This window comes from Geospiza fortis, unplaced genomic scaffold (assembly GCF_000277835.1).
Source record: "Geospiza fortis unplaced genomic scaffold, GeoFor_1.0 scaffold433, whole genome shotgun sequence".
In the NCBI taxonomy this organism is placed as follows: Eukaryota; Metazoa; Chordata; class Aves; order Passeriformes; family Thraupidae; genus Geospiza; species Geospiza fortis.
This window is the reverse complement of record NW_005054554.1, coordinates 594083-615851: the sequence shown is the minus strand read 5'-3', so window position 1 is coordinate 615851 and position 21769 is coordinate 594083. Positions and strand designations below refer to the sequence as shown.

The 21769-nt window shown below is 38.4% G+C and overlaps 1 protein-coding gene across 1 annotated transcript in view; it reads left to right on the top strand.

Moving 5' to 3' along the window:
• EPB41L4A (erythrocyte membrane protein band 4.1 like 4A) overlaps positions 1 to 21769 on the top strand; it is a 116000-nt gene that overhangs the window by 68957 nt on the left and 25274 nt on the right. Inside the window, exons 12-16 of the mRNA XM_014310602.2 lie at positions 6196 to 6287; positions 6959 to 7036; positions 9387 to 9499; positions 15644 to 15725; positions 19966 to 20049. Of these exons, the coding sequence (XP_014166077.1) occupies positions 6196 to 6287; positions 6959 to 7036; positions 9387 to 9499; positions 15644 to 15725; positions 19966 to 20049 (449 nt within the window). The remainder of the gene's footprint in view (positions 1 to 6195; positions 6288 to 6958; positions 7037 to 9386; positions 9500 to 15643; positions 15726 to 19965; positions 20050 to 21769) is intronic.

The window sequence follows — 21769 nt, the reverse complement described above, 5'->3', positions numbered from 1 at the left end:
TTGTGCTGTTCCCTGCACCCCGGTGCTGTTTGGTGTGACTGGGCCTTTTACTTTAGTTGCTCTGTGTCTGAACATGCATGTGAATGATTTCACTCCTTAGCAGGGTTTATGCAAAACCTCTGTTCTTACTTTTCCTGTTTCAAAAAACAGAAAGAATTCAATGTGCAAAACACTTGCTTTCATCGTTTTCCCTGTAAGAGAAAGGCCTTTTTGCATTCTGAAATTTTTATTTCAAGGGATCTTGAAATTTGGGTATTTTCCACTCAGAGCAATCTCCCAATCTGTGCAGTTAAAAATTATTTCCACATTTTTGTGTGTTCCTCTGCAGTCTTCCATATTCAGATGAACTCACAAGGTGAAATTGGTAATGACCGTTCAGAAACAAACACTGATGCAAGTCCAAAGTACATAATCCTCCCTATTTTGTGTGGCTGAAACTTATATAAATACAATAATGTTTTTGTTATTTTAAATAGTCCAGAAAACACTGTAAATATGCTTTGTCTTTTTAATCTGCTTTTCATAAGTGTCATTAGTCTGAAAAATAATTAGGTTAATTAGGTGGTTCAGCTGTACCCCTTCTTTTCCTATCAAATGCTGTATTCTGTCTTGAGTTACAAATTCCAGCCAGGAACTTCTAATTTGATTTATTGTTCCTGCAGCTTCTGGGGAAATTTGAGCATGATTTGAAGATATGTTACTCTCAGTCTTAAGTGAAATTTATTGTATGTGTAGTTTCCAGACAAAAATAGCAGTTTGATCTTTCTTATGGTTTAAAAATTGCAAATGACTTTTGCATCATTTGCATTTGCACCCACTTAACTCAGATGATAATAAAGGGTGGAGATGAACAAGCCCAGTGATATTAATATGTCATATTAAGCAGTTTTGGCTTGTTTTGGCTGCTTGGGGGTTTTCCTGTATTTTCTTAATTGCTTTCTGAGCCATCATAGAAGAACTGTAGGATCGGTTCAAGGCCTGCATAAAATTAAATTCACTGACACTAAGGTGATACTGTCAGCTTTCTTTTTTTCTAACTGTTCCTTAGTGTTTTTGAATTGCTGTAACTGCTGTAAAACTGAGAAATGTTTGTTTCAATGTTGACATGCAACTGGCACAGATTTATCAATTTTAATTGCCAACTTGGTATAATTTTCCTAAAGAATGACCTTGTGTAACCAGTAATAGTACATTGTTTGTTACATAAGCCGTGATTTGTCTGCATATGTCTGTATATAAAGACAGAATACTTCCTATTGGAATTTAGAGCTGATGGTACCCAGGTATGTGCCTAAGAATAATTATTCTGGCAAAGAATAATATTCTGAATCAGTAGCTTCAGTGTTAATAATTCTGTTACATGTGCAGGTGTAGTGTGTGTATGCAGTGTGCCCTGTCACGGGGCAGGATCCCTCCTTGTGCAGCATTAGCACTCACTGTGCCTGGGAGGAGTGCTGTGCATGCTGGCATGGCTCCTAATGTGGTTGTGGGGTTTTCTTCATTTCCTGAGCATTGCTGGGAGCCCATAAATGTCCTGTAAGTTAAGGTAGCTAAAGCCTGCTCTGCATCAGTGGTTCTTGAATCATTTTTGCTCTGTGGGCAGGTTCAGGTCTCCCTGCAGTGGGTGTAAATCTACTGACAATGGCCTCTGATCCTGGGAGTAACCCATGAGCTCCAAGAACAAGGGATATTCTGTCCCTCAGAGAGAAGAGCTGTCATTTTAAGTGTGTGTCTTCTCTTCCAGGTGGAGCTGATCTTGCCCTGCCTAGGAGCTGAGCTAGCTGGGCACAAAGCATCTCTGAGCCTGAAAGATGTGTAACCAGGCTGGCGAGGCTAAGCAAGCAGGAAGCTGTTTGCCAAGCACTCCTGAACTTGTGTACTAGTTCCAGAGGTGTTCTGTGCTTAGACAGAGCAATGACCCCTCTGACTTGTCTCCTCTGAAGGGTTTTGCAGCACGCTTTTAATCTGTCACCTGATAGGTGTGGGTATTAGGGTGCAGCACTGTTCCAATTCCCAGCTCTCTAGTGGAGGTCTTAGAGGCCCTGCCAGGTCAGTCTTCTGGCTGCTCTGGGAGCCAGCATAAAACAGGGAAGGGCTTCAGTGTCCATCTGTGTATAAGTTTGTAGTGTTGGCAAGCTATCTGCATCCACTGTGCTAGTCTCTCTCTCCTCCCCTGGTTAAAAATGGTGGTGAGGTACTAGCAGTATGAGCTGTAGCATGTTTTGGAGACTGCAGAACAAGTTTTCAAAGCACCTAAAAGGAGAGGGATATGTAATGTTTGTCCTCACATTTTTTGACAAAGGGTGTGTGCCTTGTCAGGGTAAGGAGGAGGCAGTCCCACATCTTGGTTATTGCTGCAAGGGTCCTTTTGCAGCCTCTGGTCCCATCCTCCTGCACCTCCCTTGCTCCTGCAGGTCACAGATGGGATTGAAAATAACCATACAAAAATAAGTGGTTTTCTACTTGTTTGATCAGCAAAATGGGCTTCCTGAAAGAACAGACAAACACCACGATAGCCCAAAGGAGAGAGATCTCCAGAGAGTGCAGAAGCCAGGACTGCTCTGTAAGGAGTTCATGATTTACAGTGCCTCACCTTTTGTACACTGGGCACTCTGAAAGCAGCAGGATGAGTAGCCAGGAGAAGCTTGTGTTGCACCAAAGAGCACTGAATGACTTTGGAAGTGTCATTTCCTATACATAATTAGTAAAATTACAATAGGTCATTGTTTCTTTTGGTTCAGATATACGAGAATAATAAGCAAAACACCCAGCTAACACTAACTACCTGTAGGAAATTGCTATGTTCAAAATGCTAAAAATGTTGTCTTTTATTGGGAACAAAAGGTCATGGTCTTAACAGGAAAGGCCATCCTTGCTTTACCAATATAAATAATTTCATTCCCTTGGGGGAGAAATGTTAATCCAGAAAGGTATTGATGTTGTCAGTACTGCTTTTTATATAGGCATCTATAAATTGTCAGGGTAATCACTACTCTTACAAGCCTTAAATAGTCCTAAAAGGAATATGGAGGAAGTCCTAAACCTGGCTGTGCTGTAAGCAGTGTTGTACTGGACTTGGCTTCAGTAAGTTACAGAACAATTCCCAGATAAGCTGAGAAATGGTGAAAGAATTGTGAATTGTTTCCTCTTTGATGGGGTTGAGTGTTTTAGGCTTTTTTTCCTCTATATAGCACAATTTTTCCTCTCAATAGCACCATTTAATTGTGCTATTGAGTTAATAGCAAGCATCAGTTTTGAGGCCATAGTTTTCAGACATATGATTTTCTTTCAAGTTCAAATAAATAAATAAATAAGCCTGGGTGGGTTATCAGAAGGCTTGTTGGTCTGTCCTATGACTTTTAGGCAATTGTTTCATTTTCCAGATCTGAATTCCAGAAAATTTTGGTAAATTGGATCGATAGGGTTATTATCCTCCTCTCACCTCCCCCCCACCAGCCCTTCTATTTTTTGCCCTCCCTGAGTGCCATTGATTGCTGAATACTAAGTTTAGATGTTTCAGCATCATCAACATTTTTCTCACCAGCTAGGGTGAACTTTCTTCTACCTTAGAAAATAATGCCTTCATATGATGGAATCAGTAATTTTTGCTGGTCAGATCTTTCTATGAAATGGCAGTATAACTATATGGTCCCACTTATTGTCACTTACTGATTTTAATGTGTTTTCCTGATGTTTGTTCTGTGTATGGGAGAGTTCTAAAACTGTAACTTAAAGAAGACAAAATGGATGAATAGAACTTTTTTCCCCAACAGGAATAGAACTTTTCCCCCAACTTTTTCCCACTGTCGTTGGATGCCAGCGGCATTCAAATTGGTCTAACAGTAAGATATGGCAGAAACACCTTATTTTAAAAAGTCTCTTTAAAGAAAAAAAAAAAATCATACCTGTCTTCTCTTTGCCTCTCCCTTCCCACATACCAGAAACTCCTTCCTTTGAGATTATGTAATTAAATACATTTAAGTGCAACAGAGGATTCTTTGCCTAAAAGTAGGATGAACAAAGAAGGAGCAAGATCCTGCATATTAAAAGTGAGTCATTGAGTTATTTCCTAACAGAAGCTAAACTGATTCATCATATTGCATCAAGTTTGCAATACTACAATGCTGTTTGATATTATCCTTTTGAAGATGAGTACAGTTGTGTGGGTTTATATGAAACCATATGAGATGACAGTCTAATATAGAAATTGTAATTTAAATCAAGTAATGAAATCCAAAGTTACTTTTCTGCTATGCGCAAAGTAAGCAAATGCAAAACACCACTTTATATGTTTTCTTTAAAAGTTTTGCAATGTAAAATGCGTTATGAATTTTCAGTGGGTAGACTCTTGTTTCTAGCCATCAGAGGAGAAAGACCAATGTTGTTACTCTAGAAGAGTCCATGATAAATTGATTTTTCTCCTTGACTATTTTCAAGATTTTTCAGGAAGCCTTTACTTTTCATGAATTAAAGTTATTTTGTCTATAAGTTAAACCACTTGTGAATCCTGCAGAGAGATGATGATCCCTATCAAACTTGAGGAACTTTGGGAATATATTTATTGGACCTATATATTTCTATTTTATGCATATATATATATATATATATATATTTATTTATTTATTTATTTATTTATATTTATGTACTACAAAGTAATTTTATGATATACACAGCAATATCAGATGAATCCTACGTTTCAACATTCTTGGTGGTCATTGTCTTACTGTACTGCCTGTATTATTTTCTCTTGCCATGGACAGTAAAATGTGCTTTTCATGGAAGACCAGAGAATTATTTTAATTCTTTGTGTGTTCCATGGCACTGTTCCAGCTAGGCATTTAACTGAAATAAGGCATGGAAGAAAACAAGCTCATGTATAATATATTTTGGGTTTTTTTGGTCAGGGAATGAAATCTCTATTATTCTAACCACAGGTGCAAAATTCTGTTGTTTTGCTGTTGTTTGTTTCAAGGTGAAGGAAAAGCTACTTGAGGAGGTAATTTGTGGTTTTGTGAGGCTGCTTGACAGCTGTTAATGGGGAAATAATTGGATTTTTGTTATAGGTGAAATTTTGAATTCTAGAGAACATGGAGAATTAATTCACAGTTTGCAAGCTGCTTGCAGATAATAATAAACAACAATAAATGAGGAGAGGGAGAAACTTGCCTGAGCTCTTTACTTGTGTATGCATGGCACAGAAGTGTAAGTAACGCAGGGACATAGATTGTTCAAAATCAGCTGCTGAAGGTGGTGTGAATCACACCTCCTTCGTAACTCACACCTTGCTGAAATGGTTTGAGACTCAGTTTTGTTACAGGGGGTGTCATGTCCTGCTGAGCTCTCACACTGACATCACTGGGATTGCTCCTTCGCGCAAATCACAGCTGAAACACCAAGTGCTTGAGTTCACCCAGTGAAAAATAGATGGCAGGGTATTTTTTTGTGAACACATCTGAGTGTTGAAAACCAGCACTGTGATGTGTCAGTTGCTTCTCCTTTCTGATTTTATAGTTTGTATGTGTCCCACTTCTCTTTTCTCTGCCAGTTTCCAGAGACTGGCTTTTAAGCTTTGTATATGCTTTTGCTCTGGCTGTTGTTGTCTTCGTTTAGAGATTCTAAGTTGGGTTTTAAGACTCTCAACTTTTTCTTAGCATTTTGAATTATTCTGAGGCCTGCTTTCTTTAAAAAAGAAAACTCTTCCCTTCTTCAGTAGTTTTTTCCCCTCAGGTTTACCTTGGCCTGTTTTGTGTGTTTCCTCTGTCATTGCTTCATAGTAGTTTATAACAGATCCTGAGCTCCTTTCTTTCTTTCATTTATTCTTGCCTTTTTTATACTGTTAACCAGAATATTTTTGACTGACATCTGTGCTGCCATTTCAGAAAACATCAGAAACATAATTTTTGAAAAAAAAACCAACTTGTGTTTTATTAGGAAAACTTGCAGTTTTTTAGGAAAGAAGATGTGTATGAACAAAGGAACATAAGTGTTTCAATAATCTCTTTTCTCTGTTTTTCAAAAAGAAAAACACTTTTAATGAAGAATTCTACAGAATTATAGAGCCTGCTTTTCTTTGTGCTGATTTCTTTTCTTGCATGGACTAACATGCAATGACTGGTTCTTGTGTTCAGTAAATGAGATTCACTCCAATGGCAGGATCCCCCATAAGAACATTAATTTGTTTTGTTTTGTCTTTAGTGCAATGAAACTTCCTTCTTTTTTGAAGCACGTAACAAGGTCACATGCAAACATCTCTGGAAATGCTGTGTAGAGCATCATACATTTTTCAGGTGAGTGATGCAGAAATTAGGTTGTGTTTTCCATAGGGCCACTACACTGAGTGGGAGCCTTGTTGTACCTGCAGAGTGGTGCAACAAAGGCTTGCTGCCTGGAAACACGTTTGTGCTTTGGTTATGGAATGCTTTTAAAAGCCATCGCCTTTTCTTACAGTGATGTGAAACAATGTTCTTAAAATTTGGTAGTTTTGTAGTTTCTTTTATCTTAGCATTCTTTTCTAAACAGTACTTCAGGTTGTGTAGAGTAGACTTTATCAGAAAGATGGCAGTATTTAAGCCGCCAAATAGATTTGGATGTATTTGATCATCAGATTTTCTGTAGCAGCATTAGCTTGAGGGAGGCCTTTGGAATTCAGACATTACTATTTTCTACAGTGCACATACATACATATATATATATATATATACATTGAATTTCCATAACATCTTGCTTACTTACTGAGGTGTATAAAATCTTCTCAGTACTGCACATCTCAAAGCACTTGATTTTACTGTTGCAAAAAACACCAAGAGAAATGCGCTAAGGTGCCTAACTGAGAACTGGTGGATGGAATCTTCTGGGCTGCCTTTAGTTTTGTATTCTTTTTTCTTGACTTGGGAAGGGGGCTATAATTCAGACCTATCTATGCAACTTACTCTGTTATTTTATTTTTCAAACTACACAGGATGCCAGAGAATGAATCAAACTCTCTGTCAAGAAAAGTCAGCAAGTTTGGATCCATAGGTTATAAACATCGGTACAGGTGAAATTTTTTGATTATTTAAAACTTCAGTTCATTCCTTCTTCATTCCTTTCTCCTCTTTCCTTCCAGTGAAAGAAAACCATCACCCAGAATATGATCCAGTATAGTTCTGAAGATGAAAGATGAATCAGGGCCATTTTAAGACTGTCTTTGGGACCCTGACAGTTTTGGGACAAATGTTTCTTCTCCAGATCCCCAGAATGGGTTGAGGCTTGCTATAGTCTGTATTCAAAGCGGGAGCAGCTTTGACAATTCTTTAAATCATTATCTCCTTCGAAATCCTGAAATTATGTTCATGTCTTAAAGAGGTTTTCCTGACAGCTGGGGAATACCAAAATGAGGGTGTATCTTTTCTGACTTGAATAGGTGACAACATTGGATGAATGTTCAAGGCTCTAAACCTTGAAAGATGCTGTAACTTGAAATAAAGGATGGATAAGGAGCATTGTTTCCTCTATCATGCAAGAAATAAATGGATCATAATGAGTAAGGTTGATAATCATTAGTTAGGCAGATCTTTGTCATTTTGCCCATTTCCTAATCCAGATTGAGTTATCACACTCTCTATCATGATCCAGATTCTCCTTGCTGTGGACAGCAGGGCAATGATTGTCCTGCCTTTTGTGTTTGTAATGAATCCTGCATTACCCCGTCTGGGATAATGGGTAGGAGCTCACTGATTCCTGCCAGAATACTGCAGATGAGTTTTTTCTGTTGGATCACATCAGTAGACTGGAGCAGGGCACTGGTCCTGGGGAGGAGAAAGCTTTGTACCGGCAAGAACTTTCCTATCAGTTAAAAAAAACATGCCATGGGGCAGTTAACTGTGTTTGAGCTATTGCTCTTTGTGGCGCAGTTCAGTTCATCTTCCTGTTTTAATAAATGTCATGTGTGATATGTGATCAGGCCTGCCATGTTGGGATGATGGTCATAACTGACAATTTTGGTTGTCTTCCCTTTTTGTCTTTGGCCCCCACTGTATCATCGAAAACAGTGACAGTGTTGTGTATCTGCACACATCATTAGCTCAGAGCAGAAACCATAATCCCATTGTTTTTCTGGGTGAGTGGGGGGGACCGTAATATTTTCATTTGTCTTGTGGTATTGTGTTTTTAATGTTGTTCTGTTTTGTTTGTTTGTTTGTTTTTGGTTTTCTTCTTCTTTTTTTTTCTGGTTAAATCTTTTAGGTACTTCTCATTGTGTGTCAGACAGTTTTCAGGAAGGCAATTTTTTTGTCTTAAGATCAGATGCTTTGGAGGTCTGAGTGGGGGTGGAAGGTCCTATTCCCAGATGTTTGTTAAAATTGCTTCTGGAATTTGCAGTACTGTCGTGGTTGCCAAAGTTAAAAGTTGAGCAGATGAGTTTTTTGGCTAACTTGGGAGCATGCTATAAACTAATTACATAAACAAAAAAAAAGGTTTTTTACATCATTACTGTGATGTAGGGTTAGGATTTGAGATTTTTTTTTGTCCTTCAATTCTTTTATAATTTTGAAAACATTGGAATTCTGCAGTGCTGAATATCTGTGAAGGGCTACTGGTGAAAATACTATCAGTATTTCATGGAGTCTGTTCACAAAATTCAGAAAATCTAGATAAGTAATTCCTGTATAGTTGCTTAGTACTTTCTAGTACAATCATTTTACTTCCCAATGATCAAACTTCAGGTGTTAAGGAATTAATAGTGACAATTTCTTCTCTTGTGTTGTAAGTTTCCAGGAACAAATATGGAGTTATGGGGAGGAATATGAATTTTAGATTTTTTGTTATGACCACAATATTCTGTTTAGGCACACTGAGAGGAACATTAAAATGAGTGTAAAAGAATTTATTTAAACTTAGTAATTTACTTCAATGGTGCAGTGAAGGGAAACCCTACTGCAAACAAGAATCAAGACTTTTACTCAATTTGTGGTCATCTGCAGCTGTGCTAGTGAGAGTCCTTTACTACAGTTTGTTTTGCAGTCTTTCAGGCTGTCAGTCCATATGCCAGAGGAGTAGCCCCTGACTGACTGGAACTGAACAATATTAAATATGTGTAAACAATATTAAACATGTTTTCCTGAGAGGAAACTTGCAGAAAAAGTTCAGGAAGAAATAATATTGCTTAAGAAAGTTGTACGTTAGAATGTTCTAGGTTAGAAAAGCGATTCCTAACAAAAACCATTTTGTTTCAGTGGTGTATCTCCACTAGAAATGACAAATATAGGAGTGCTTGGCACAATCTGTTGATGATTTTGCCAGTGACTGATTTGAAACAAAATTCGGGGTAGTGCCACTCAACGGAGAACCAGAAGTGGGATGACAAATTAACAGCATGTTTTTTCTCATGATTTTATTGTGTTTTGAAGTGGAAAAACATCTTTACGAATGACCAGAGACCCTTCTGTGCAGCTTCCGCGGCCTGACCAGAGCATTGAAAGAAGTCGCAGCAAGACTTACCCCAAAAGAGCACAACAGACAGGTAGGTCCTTCTCTGCTGACCTGCGCGCAGATGTCTTCTTTTTTTGGTTCATTTTGTCATCATGAGGTGACTCAGAACTGCTGCAGTGTCGTTGAGGCTCTCTCGGGATGGATTCTGTGTTTTGCTTTCAGTCAGTATTTATATCGAAGGTTAACAGGATATGAAACCTCCAGCTTTCCAGATAAAATAAAAGAGTTGCTGTGGATTAAAGGGGATAAGCCCCCATGTGTGTAGGTCTAATGTAAAGGTTGAAAGGGAAGTTTGAAAACAGGCAGTGTGAACATGTTTTTCCCCTCTGGAGACCTGTCTCTTTCAAACGAATTTTATACCTGTGTGTCTTGGTTAGTATCCCATTGTTCGGCCTGTTAGACCCAGCGTGCCACTTTTTGCACCCTCTTCCCATTTCAAGAACAGTATCCCTTTATTTTGATATTAAGTGGAACAGAAGTTAGTGCCATGCAGTTTTAACATGCTTCAGATGTGTGAGCTGGAAATCTGTTCTGCATGCAGAAGCTGTTGTGGCAAGCTGGAAGTTTTCACAGGTGTTAGAGGAGATAGGATTAAGGATCACAGAAGTCATGCCCTAGATAATGGATGCTTCCTGAAATTTGGTAATGAAGATGTCAAGCTCCAGGTCCACATATGATTACATGGGTATTGCTTAGCTTCATCTATGACAAGAAGGCAGACACTCTTGAGTCAAACTTGTGCCTGGAGTAAAGCATGTGTGTGTGTGTGGGGGGGTGTGTTTGCTGTTTGAGAAAAAACTTGTCTGGGCTTTAAAATGTAAATAGCATCTCCCTTTTGTTGTCGTTCAATATGCCACTATAGAATTTGAGAACCTGTTTTTAAAAAGAGAGCAGATATATACCTCTGGAAACCTCCAGTGGTTATCCTGAATGCGGTCTTTTGATTTAGAAACAAAACTGGTGTGCTTTTAGAAACAAAACTCTGCCTTTTAGCTGTGGTGGCTCTTGAAATGTAACATAATTGAAAGCGTAGCCTTGGAAAATAGAGGCAGTTTACAACATTTTTTAAAATTTTATTTTATTTTATTTAGTGTAAAAAGAGGAGAATTGCTTTGCTTTCTGATTCTGATATGTTTCATTGTGTGTGCAGTTTTAAGTGGGTGTCTGAGAGGACAAGTAGCTAATGACCCTTGAACCTAATGACTTAAACTTTTTGTTCAGCTGGAGTGTCCTGTTCTTAGGGCAGCAATTCAAGCCAAACAGCATTTCCTACCTCATTAGTCCCTGGTTCTGTTTCAGGAAATTTGTGTGGCTATTTGTCAGCTAAAATTCAGCTCTTGGTTTAAAATAATGTTTGCCTTAGCCCAGGCAGAGAAGGTGAGTCTGTGTTGCTGTGAGGCTGTGCATGTGTTGTGTTTGTTCATTTTGTTTTCAGTCTCTTTGGCTGGAAATATGAAGAAAAACTGAAACTTTTCTGTAGTCTCTTCTGCTGATGTAATTGGAATCAGAATTCTCTGGGCAACGTGTGTTCGCTATTTTGATGCATTTAAACACTTTCTTCCGCTTGAAAATAAAATGTCTGCTTTTTCACCATTTTACTTACATGTAGTTGTGTAATCTCTATCATCCATCTGTTTTCTTTTCAAATTCAGCTTAATTGATTACCCATGTATTCCAAATGTGCAGTCATATCATTGGGACAAATGTATTAACTTAGATGATATTAATGTTAAATTAATTTGTTTAATTTCCAGCTCAAATATGGGCTGAGGGAAGAGAGCTATGTCTTTCAAATGCCATCTTGCCCTATGAATAAGCATATTTTCTCCTTTTTAAAAAAATTTTGTCTTTGCTATTCACAGTTATAAACATTGAATACTCTTCCTCCATTTAAACGGGATTCCAGAAGAAGAATGAAGGCTAATGCTCCTTCTCCTTGCTGTGTCAGGCAACATGTGATAGTCTATTGCATTAAATAAATCTGCCTCTTTTTACCTAAAGTTGTTCTTAGATATAACAAAGTCCATTTCACACAATGAATCAAGACTATTTGGCATATTTTAACCATCATTTACTTAAATATATTATCCCAATGTAGATTTTATTTTGTAGACTATTTTTTATCTTGCAAATTTACCTGGTGCTCTAATAGGTTTTACAGGTTATGTAAAAGTTTCCCTGACTAAAATATGTGAGAAAATTATATTACATTTCTCCTTAAAATAAATATTCCTTTTGTATAGTGACATTATGCCGATGGTCATCATTGATGGCTAGTCCTTTGTTCTTCATTTTCTGTTTGTAATATGGTATATTAAGGCTAAATATTACTTGTCCTACATTTTAAACAGGGTTATTTCAGTTAACGTGTACTATATCATAAAGTATTTTCTGTCAAATACACCTTTAATTAGATCTAACTAGGCAAAGTCTTATAATTTAATTTTTTTGGGATGAAAGTCAGGTTTCCATTTACCTCCCCAAATCCAACAACAGCTCACGGATACCTCGTATAAAATAACTTCCTTTCACCTTTTCTGAGTTCAGCATCTTTCCTCATCTGCTTCTTTCCCTTTTTATCTTTTCTAAAGACTGAAAGTGAAATGTATTAAAGGGTTCATTTTTGTACTCACTGCAATTAGCCATTTTGATTTTGTTTAATATTTTTTTAAATCTGTCAGTACCAGTGGGGACAGTAAGAGCTAAGTGCATGACTACAGCATATAACATTGACTTTGCCTCCATCAGATAAGTGTCTGCGAAGTGCTAAAACCTCCAACCTCTGACATCTAAATAAAACCCTTCCCCTTGTTGCTTCTTTTTGTGTACATGTTCTGGTGTTATAAACATAGTATGTGCTTTTTATATATTTTTTCTGTCACCTGAAGGAAGAGGTTAGTTATCTCTAGCAGAGCTGAGCAATAATGTTTCTTTGTCTCATTGGTCCACTAAAGTACCCTGAAGTCTAAGGACTGCACGCACTTGGTGAACTCTGGGTTAAGAGTTGTAGCAACTGCCAGCCAAGACAATGATAGAAAATATTATTTCTGTTTTCAGTAAAAATATTTGTGGTTTAACATCAAGATTGAAGGAGATGATACTGTCAACAGAGAGAAACTATTTTTTGTGTATACAAGCCACTGCCATTGATTGCTTTCCCTGATAGGATGAACAGTGCAGACCTTTGGCTTTATCATGGCAGATTATATTCCTAGAATACAGATTGCAATGGTTTAAAATGCAGTAACCTGAATTTTGTCCCTTGTTTGGTACATTTCGTATCTCACTTGTTCTAGGGCTAGTGCAAAAATCATATCAGGAAACTTTAATGGCTATGATTTTATATTAGATCTAGGCTGTGTTTTTATAGTAGCACATGGGGTTGTTTTGCTGCATGTTTAGGCTGGTTGGTATTCAGGTTCATTTAGAGGAAGAGTTTTTTTGTTGTAGTCTGCCAAGTCTTGTGAGTGAGACAAGTGTAACTTTATTCATTTGCTTATTTTTCCCATTTCAGCTGAGAGAGAATTACAGTTGCATTTTGCTCTGCTTGGAAATAATAAACTCAAACATGGAACAGGATCTCTTGCTGTTCTGTCTTACTGTCTTAGGGCCTGACTGATAATATTCAGCATTCACAACATAGGGTGAAAGTATTCATTATTCTTTTGGCTGAGTGCTGAACATGAAAAGCTCCTTGGGAACATCCTCTCAGCACAAACATTGATGTGACCAGACCTGTTGCTGTGGGTCTGAGTTTATTCAGAGGTGGGAAACACGTTGCTTAGGGTTTGTTGTTGTTTGGTAGCTGAGGACTTGGTTTGTCCCTGACTTTGCACGCGGGGTAGTTGTATAAACCAGTGTAAAATAAGTGTTTAGGAGCCAGGTGGAGACCTGGGTGTGGGTATTACGATTACAGTACTGTCTGTATTGTGATATTCCCTAAGCAATCAGATTTTGCCACAGATGCCTCTCACTGCCCTACTGGTAGCTGCGGTAGGTAGAGCTGTTGGTCTGGCCCAGTTAAAGTATTTTCCCAGAGAATTGTAAGATTGGATTTGAAAGTTAGATTTTTGAGAGAATGAATCTGGGGGTGATTTTAACTGTTTCCTAATTTATGTACTTCGAGCTTTATACTTTAAGGTTTACTTAAAAATCCAATGTTTGGTAAAAGGATGGGTGTGACTGCTTCCGCATTTCAGTCATGGGGCGTGAGATGAACAAACTCTTGAGGCTACAGGCTTAGAAACTAATAAGAAAAACAGCCCTTATCACAGAGTAGACTGTGCTGGTGTAGACATATGAAAGTCCATTCATTTTTGTAGGCTCACAGTAGCCCAGGGTGCAAAGCATGAGCTCTCACTGCATGTTTTCCATTTGGTTGCACTATCTGCTGCTCCCATGACTCGGTTTAAACACAAACACTGCTTCCAGATAATGTCAGTTAAGTGGCTTTACCTGATAAGAAACAGGCATGACAAGCTAACTAACTTGCCAGGCTGATATGGTTTTGGACACTTGAGTTTTTAAAAATGTAATAGTTGGCTTGAATTGAATGGACAAATCAGCATCAATATGGCCGTAAAAGAGAATTAAGTGTGTGCATTCACTTCATTGGAAAAGTTCAGTGCAGTGCACTCAATCCTGAGAGTACCTTATCCAGCCAAATGTAAACAACCAGAGAAACTGGCCACGAATGAGACGTTCAGGATTTCTACCTAAGGTATTTTTGAGAGGCCTGTTGCCTTGGCAAGCAAGAAGCAGTGATATACTTAAGTTTTTGCAATGGGATTAGTGTTTGGACAGTGTTTTTGGAGTCTGCTCTTTTATATTAGATAATTATATCATACAGAGGTATAAGTTGGTAGAACAGTACTGTAGTCAATAAAATATACACCAAGTGGAACATACTTGGAGACAATCATTACAGTTTCTGTAGGTGTGCACAGAAAACTCCTGATTAATCCACCATGGCCTGACACCCAGAGGTGACTGGGTGCCTGCAGAATGGTAGGGATATTACCAAACATAGCAAACAATCACTTCTGGAGGTGTCTATTACTTTTATATCATCTGACCCTTGGCTGTTTTTCTAGCAGCTGTTTCACTGCTATGATACATTTTGGAGTACAAGTTTTTCTTACTCCATTAAGTGACAAGGACTTTCTGTGACTTAATCAAAAACTGCCTCACAGAAGAATATGTGAAGTACTGAGATAAATTCCTTTGTTTGAAAAAGTCATGTATTTGCTGATTTCTGCAGAAAACTGGCAAATCTAACCTGTAAGAGAGCCAATTGATGAGCAGACAAAAGGCATCAGAAAATCTCAAGTATTTGTGTTGAGGTAGGGTCCAGAGACTTTGTTGGCCAAAGGGGAGGTGTGGGAAGTTGAAGGAGATTGTGAAGAAATGTTTTCTCTGAGGCTGAGGGGAAAACTTATCATGCACGCAAAATGTTTTCACAGCTTAAATTAAGACATCACATTTTTGTTTTAGCCAGTCAAAATGGCTTGGGGTTTGTACTACTGTATTAACAACATCGTGATGCCGTTGCTTTTGTCCAGAGGACTTCATATTATAATCTTCAATCTATTTAATTATCTTCAATGAACATGCTCAGAATCCTGTCCGGAGGAGCCCAACATCAATAATGATATTTTTTTTTGTTGTTCTACTTGACATCTGTTTCTATAGATGGTAACAATTTTGTAAGAAATGTCTGAAATTGCCAATTAGGCGGAAACACAGCGTGTGAACTGAAGGGAAATTACAGATTGATATAAACAGCATAGCATGGAAACTGAAATCATAACACCGGCAGGAACCAAACTGTATTCTCCTCACACCTTTATTCTCATTGTTGACTGAGCAGGGAATTTCCTTCTGTTGACAGTGGCAGAGCATCCTTTTGAGAAAAACAGCTTCAGACTTCTCTGTCTTATGTGGAACAGTAATGAATGTGGTTCATGTTAAACTTTATAGTGCCCTGGTGCAACTAGAAATAAGGCTAAGACACAAAGGTGTGATCCTTACACACCTTTAACAAGATGAGCATGCACCAGATATTTAGTGTGTCATTTTGTCTCTCGTGCTGCCCTGTAGGTGATTATGCTGAGTAGGTGTGCAAATATTTATGCTACAGGATTCAACTATTTTGGGCTTTTTTATTTTTTTCCAGGTTCTAAGAACATGAGCCAGATTACAACAAATGGGGAAAATGAAGGAACTACCAAAATTATTGCACCTTCTCCAGTGAAAAGGTATGCAGACCCACAGTTTCCTTACAGCTTTTAAGAGATTGTACAATGCATTGGATAGAGGAACATATCTAGAAATCATTAGTATCAATTTATCCTGTCCTTGAGTTCAAGATCATCTGATCATCTACTGACAAAGGTCAGAGAGTGTTGCCAAGTATTTAATTTTATAAAACCGTGATCTTCCAATCAATGCAGAACAGGGATTTCAGCTGACACATGATTTGAAAACCCATAAATCAGCACAAGTTAATGGGAAGGCAGACAGTTTCAGGTTTAACTAGGAAAAAATCCAGATAATGACCCAAAGTGCACTGGTCAGGGTAGTGCTGTGAAGTCCTATTAGTCTGTCCCCTGGGAGCTGTGGGCTGGCTGTCAGAGCCCTCAGGTCATGGGCCTTCAGTCTCTGAACTGGGCAAGCTTGGGGTGTGTGGCAGGGAGGGGCTGGGCATGGACCCTCTCCCAGCAGGTTTGTTATCTTGCAGTGATTGTCCATTACACTGCTCAAATTATAGTAAAAATCAGGTAAAAATCATGTTTGTTCCTGATCTGTAGGAGTAGTGAATTGCCAGGGGTCCCCTGGGCTTGTGTGGCCTGCTGTGTCTAATTAATCAGTGTTGAAGTGCACATCTCTGGTTATTAAGCATATCTGAAAGGAAATGGTAAGGCTCAGATTCAGAAAGGGGATTGTATTCCCACCCCTAATTTTAGGTGGAATTTATGTGCCTGAATCAGAAAAAGAGCGATCTTACAAAAGAATGAGTCAAAAACACTGTACCTAACTTTTGTTTAATTGCCTAGATATGTGTCTCTGCATGCTTGGCAATCCTGACAGTTGGGTTTTTTTCCTGACTGAGTAACCCTTAACTGGGTTTACCTATGCATTGAGGCTGTTGGCTTCACAAACTAGGTATCTGGACTGAACTCTGAAAAAGGATCTAAAAGATGTACTGCAAATACTTGGTGGATAGTGTTCTCTATTGCCTAACATCTGGAACAGTTGACCTCCAAAAGAAAAGTTGAGCTAAATTGCTTTCTCATTTTGAGGGAAATTGAATCCACTATTCCAGCCCTTAGAAAATAATGCTTAATTGTGTGTTTAAAAAAAAGTTTATGATTGCCACTTGGTCATGCTGAAGCTAAACCATTAAGTAGAAAAGAATACAGAAGTAAAAAAATACATGAAGGGAAGGCACAAAGAGGATGGATCCAGACTCTTTACAGTGGTGCCCAGTGACAGGACTAGGTGGGCACACACTGAAACACAGGAGATTCCCTCTGAATGTCAGGAAAAATTTTTCCCTATGCAGATGGCAAAGGCTGTCCTGTCCAGAATTGTGCTGGAGTCTCCATCCTTGGAGATAGTACCACAGCTCTCTGGGAATTGTTCTGGGCAACTGAGTCTGTGTCACTCTGCTGGAGCAGGCAGCTGGACTAGATGACATCCAGAGGACCCTGATGGCCCCACCATTGTGTTGTTCTGTGATTTGTTAGGAGAAAGAAAGATATAAAACAAAAGGTACCATTATTCCACAGTGCAGAGATCATTGTTTTAGGAGGCATGGGAGTCCTTTACTACAGAATTTTTAACAATGAGCTGTTAAAAAGAAATGGATAGATAGGTTTTTAGACAAAGAACCAGAATAAGTAGCTCTCAATATGACAGCTTCAAGGTTACTGAGTTTAGTTTCTTACCCTGACAGATTAAAAGCAGTTCACAGGCAGATTCTTACTGAGTCATGTTTTAGACAGTGTTAGTCACTTCCAGAGGAAAAAAAAAAGAAAAAGATGTTGGAAATTCTTTTTCCATTTAGGATTTGATTTGTTTTTCTCTGTGTCTCTATCTGCACATGAAAAACACCTTTTGGGTCTGCCAGGCTTTGTGTATGTGAGAGGTAGCACAGAAAATTTGTGTAGTGCTTAAAGTTTGGAAGTTTGCTCCATCCTGTGTAATTCTTGCATCAGTTGTTAGTGATGCTTGCAGAGCATCTTTCAGTAGTGTTCACAAGCTGAGTTTTCACGTTTAACATCTAATTCACTGTTGAGATCTATAGTTAACCACTTCTGTGTAAGTGGTATAACCTCAAATTATAAAAACCCTCCAATGAAATCTCACTTGACATTCACATCCTAAGCCTTACACATACTTCGAATGAACTGAGTACGTTTTGCAACTGCATTCCTGGAGATACTGCTGGTATTTGAAGAGCTGCCATGGTCTAGCTTTCTGTCTGTAAAGTGTGTGTCTGCTCAAAATGAATAATGACTTGTGAATTTAATGCAGTAAATTTACCTTCCAGGTACATTTTCTTTCTCCTTTTAAGATTTGAAAACAGAATTCAGAGTTGTTTAAGTTCAGCCTAGGAATCGTTCAGTAGTACATGCTGTGCAAATCAATTCCTTTTTGCAATATGGAACAGAAATGTATTTATGTGGGTTACTTGCTCAGTCTGTAGTAAGCACATATTTTTAAGCTTGGGAATAGATTGCATGCATCCATGAGTCAATAATTAATGGGTGCGTAACATTTAAGTTATGTGATGCTTTGCATAAAAGCTATTATAATGAAAATACTTCTGTAGGTACCCTTCACTCTGTGAGAATTAAATGATTAACTCAGTGACCTGTAGTAACCAAAGGCTGAGGTTAAAAGTGGATTAGTGAGTTAAGTAGCCACGATTCCTTCATAAAGCTGAGTCTGTCACCTCCTGCTCTGGGGAAAGAACTCCCAGCTTATATCCTCCTCTCTGTAAGCAACAGTAAAGCTTTTATTTTCCTGCTTGAGTTGCACTTTACAACTATATGGTGTATTAATGACTGTACAGGGTTGCTGTCAGTAGTACTTGATGACCTTAGTGGAAATCAGTGAGGCTGCCTTGTTGTGTCTCAGGTGAACTGCAGGAAAAGAGCTCTAGAGATGGTGCTGCAGGAAAAGCTCTGCCAAGCCTTTGGACAGGGGTGTGCTTCGGCTAAAAGCCACTTCCCAGCATTTGAAGTACAATTATCTGGGGGCGTTAATGGGTCAGAAGCTGTAAAACCTGACACAGCGAGAATGATAGGAATAAAGGAAGAATTGGAGCATACTGCTTTTTCCCCCCATCCCCATAGGTGTGGTGGGAGACTGGTCATAAATGCTGAAATATCTCTCAAACCACGTGACTCTTCTGATACTTTGCCTTGCAGCAGTCAGTGAAGTCAGTTCTTTCACAAAAATGTCTTTCTGGCAAAAATAAAACCCAAGGCTTCACTGGGAAGGGTGTGAGAAGGATATGCTACTCTTTGAACCTATGAACCTGTGATCTGTCATGCTTTGAATAGTTTTCATCACCCCTGACTTTGTTGCTCCCATTTTAAAGTACGTACTGTACACCTGGAAAAATGGTAGAGAAATATGATAAGGATAACCTGAGGTATGTGCTGACTCCCAGTACTGGGAGAGATTAAATAGTCTGTGGTTCTTTCGCTTGGAAAAGGGATTAGACAGGTAAAAATGTGTAAAAAAAAATTAAGGGGTGGAGTTTTTGATTTAGGGAGTTGTCATTCATAGCTGTTTGTTTTTCTTTATTTCTTTCTATAATCAGAGAAACGGTCAGGATCAAGGGATTGAAGTTTTGAACCAGGTAGAAGTTTTGAGATAACATTAAATAATTGTTTATGTCATAGCCAGATATTGGAATATTCTCCTACTAGGCACTATTTATGACAAAAATTAAAAAATATTCTAAAGATATTTAAATAAATCCATGAAAGAAAAGTTTCATTTAGAGCTTTGTAAAATAAAAAGGAGGTAAAGCCTCTGATTAAATAATCTTTTAACTGCATATTATGGAAGACTATGAGATCGTGCTGTATGTTTGCCCTACTGTTAGACTTCTTGCTTAAGCATCTGCTCATGTTTTTTTGGAGACAGGATTACCTGTTTTTCTGAGTCAGTGCTGCCACAATTATGAGGTTGCAGATATGATTTTTCTCTCTCTTGCTTTTCTTTTTTTTTTTTTTTTCTTCTTTCTCCTTCCTCTTATGTTTGCTCTTTATAGGAGAGATTTTTCAAGATAGGAGCTCTTTGCCCTCTTTCACATAACAAATAAGTAACTGTGTGCCAGGGTGGATCTCTCTAATGACTGTATGCCTTTAAAATTAAATTTTAAGTGGTCAGCATAAAAGAAAATGTGATCTGTGTACAGCGTTTTGGGTTTTTTAAAAATATATATATACATGTGTATTTGTCTGTACTCTTATTTAGCTTTAAAAAGATGAGAAATGAAAACAGTCCAGAAACACAAAGAAGTAAAACAAGCACTCCTTGGGAGGAAAATGGCCCACAAAGGTAAGGGAAGACTTGATGTCTTAGGTATTGTGCAATAATAAATATCATACCACAGCAGAAGGTTGAAGGTTATTAATATAATATATTAATGTGTTATTTGATTCACAATATATGTGTATTGCATGTAAGCAGATAGGTGCTTTCATGGATAAATAAACAGTTAAAAATTAAGAAAGTATGTGTAAGAGGAGGTAGCCAGTGACTGAATGTCAGCAGCGGCTTTTTACAGAAATCTGTTCACAGACCTCTGATATTTAGAATATTTCTCAAAGAATTTGAAAAAGGGGTAATAAAGTTTGGTGATGATACAAAGTTGTTTAGGATGGTGAGAAATTTGTCTGTGAAGAGTGGCAGAAAGACTCCTAATGTTACTGATGGTTAGATTCTGTTGAGTTGAAAAACGTAAAGAGAGGTACAGAAAGACAAAAAAAAATCCCCTAGATTTCTGGTTAATATGAAGTGCTATGAAATTATGATGGATAACAAAGAAAACATCAGCTGTGGAGCAGTCAGAAAAACAGGTAGCAATTATTAGTAAAGCAAGAGGACAGAATTATGCCATTATATAAATTGGTGGATCACATTTTGGAAGCAGTTCTGATGTTCTTATCTCAGGAAAAGGAATGGGCTTTGAGAGGAGCAGCAAAGGTGATCAAAAATATGAAAGGCTCTGCAGTAAATCTGTATAAGGAGCAAGGGTAGAGGCAGAAAGGAATCTTCCTTCAGAATGTAAAAGAGGGGATTTCAGGGGATGACATATGGAAAATCAAGAATCATACTGAGAAAAGAGGAAACGACCAGGACTCTCTTTTTCCAGTAACAGAACTAAGGATCTTCAGGTGAAGCTATTGCAAGTGGTTGAAAAGGCAGTCAGTAGTGACTCACCATGAGTGGGAGACCTGTGGTCCTCCTTTGCAAGGAGGTGAATTCCTGGGGGAAGCTGGGTGAGTCATGGAAGAAAAATCCTGAAAGGCTTGTGAAGACAGAGGTGCAGCAGCCGGCTCAGGAAGTCCCCTGGACTGGGAATGGTGTGGGACTCAGGGAGCACTGGGGAGCTGCCTTCAGGGTTTTGCTTCCTGTAGCTGGTTGTTAACAGCTGCTGTTGGAAACAGGCTACTGAACCAGACAGCATGTAGAGTGTAATCCAGAATGGTGCTGTCTTTCTGTGACAATTCATATCTATACCTGATGTGTCATTTGGGGTACCCTGATGATTTACCCCTTGTGCTCCTTCTGTAAACAGCAGTAGTTTCTAGAGCAGGAACAAAGCAGTGAGCAAATATTCTTTTGCTACACTCCTTTCTTTGGTTATATTTAGAAAAGTGGTGTCATCTTGTCACTTTATGTCTCCGGTGTTTCAGTTGCTCTCAGGACAGCAAGAGGTTTGATCTTGCAGAAGCCAAACAATGGTAGGATTGAGTGTCTGCAAAACTATTAATTCTAAAGCACTATGCAGGTTTTGACACATAAGCAGGCTGGATGTTGCACAGAGGCTTTTAATAATTCTCATTGAGATGAGCTGTGGGAACTTTTCACCTGTGCAGAACAGAGCTGTAATCAGCTGTGTGCAGAAGTAGATGAAGAAGAATGGATTCAATTGAATGGCCAGAGGCTTTTAGGAAAGTGGAAAGAAAGCTGGAGCTTAGGACACCTCCATACCATTGGCAGAGGTTTGTGTGGATGAACAGAAGAGAAATGGAGATAGAATTGTTTCATGTTC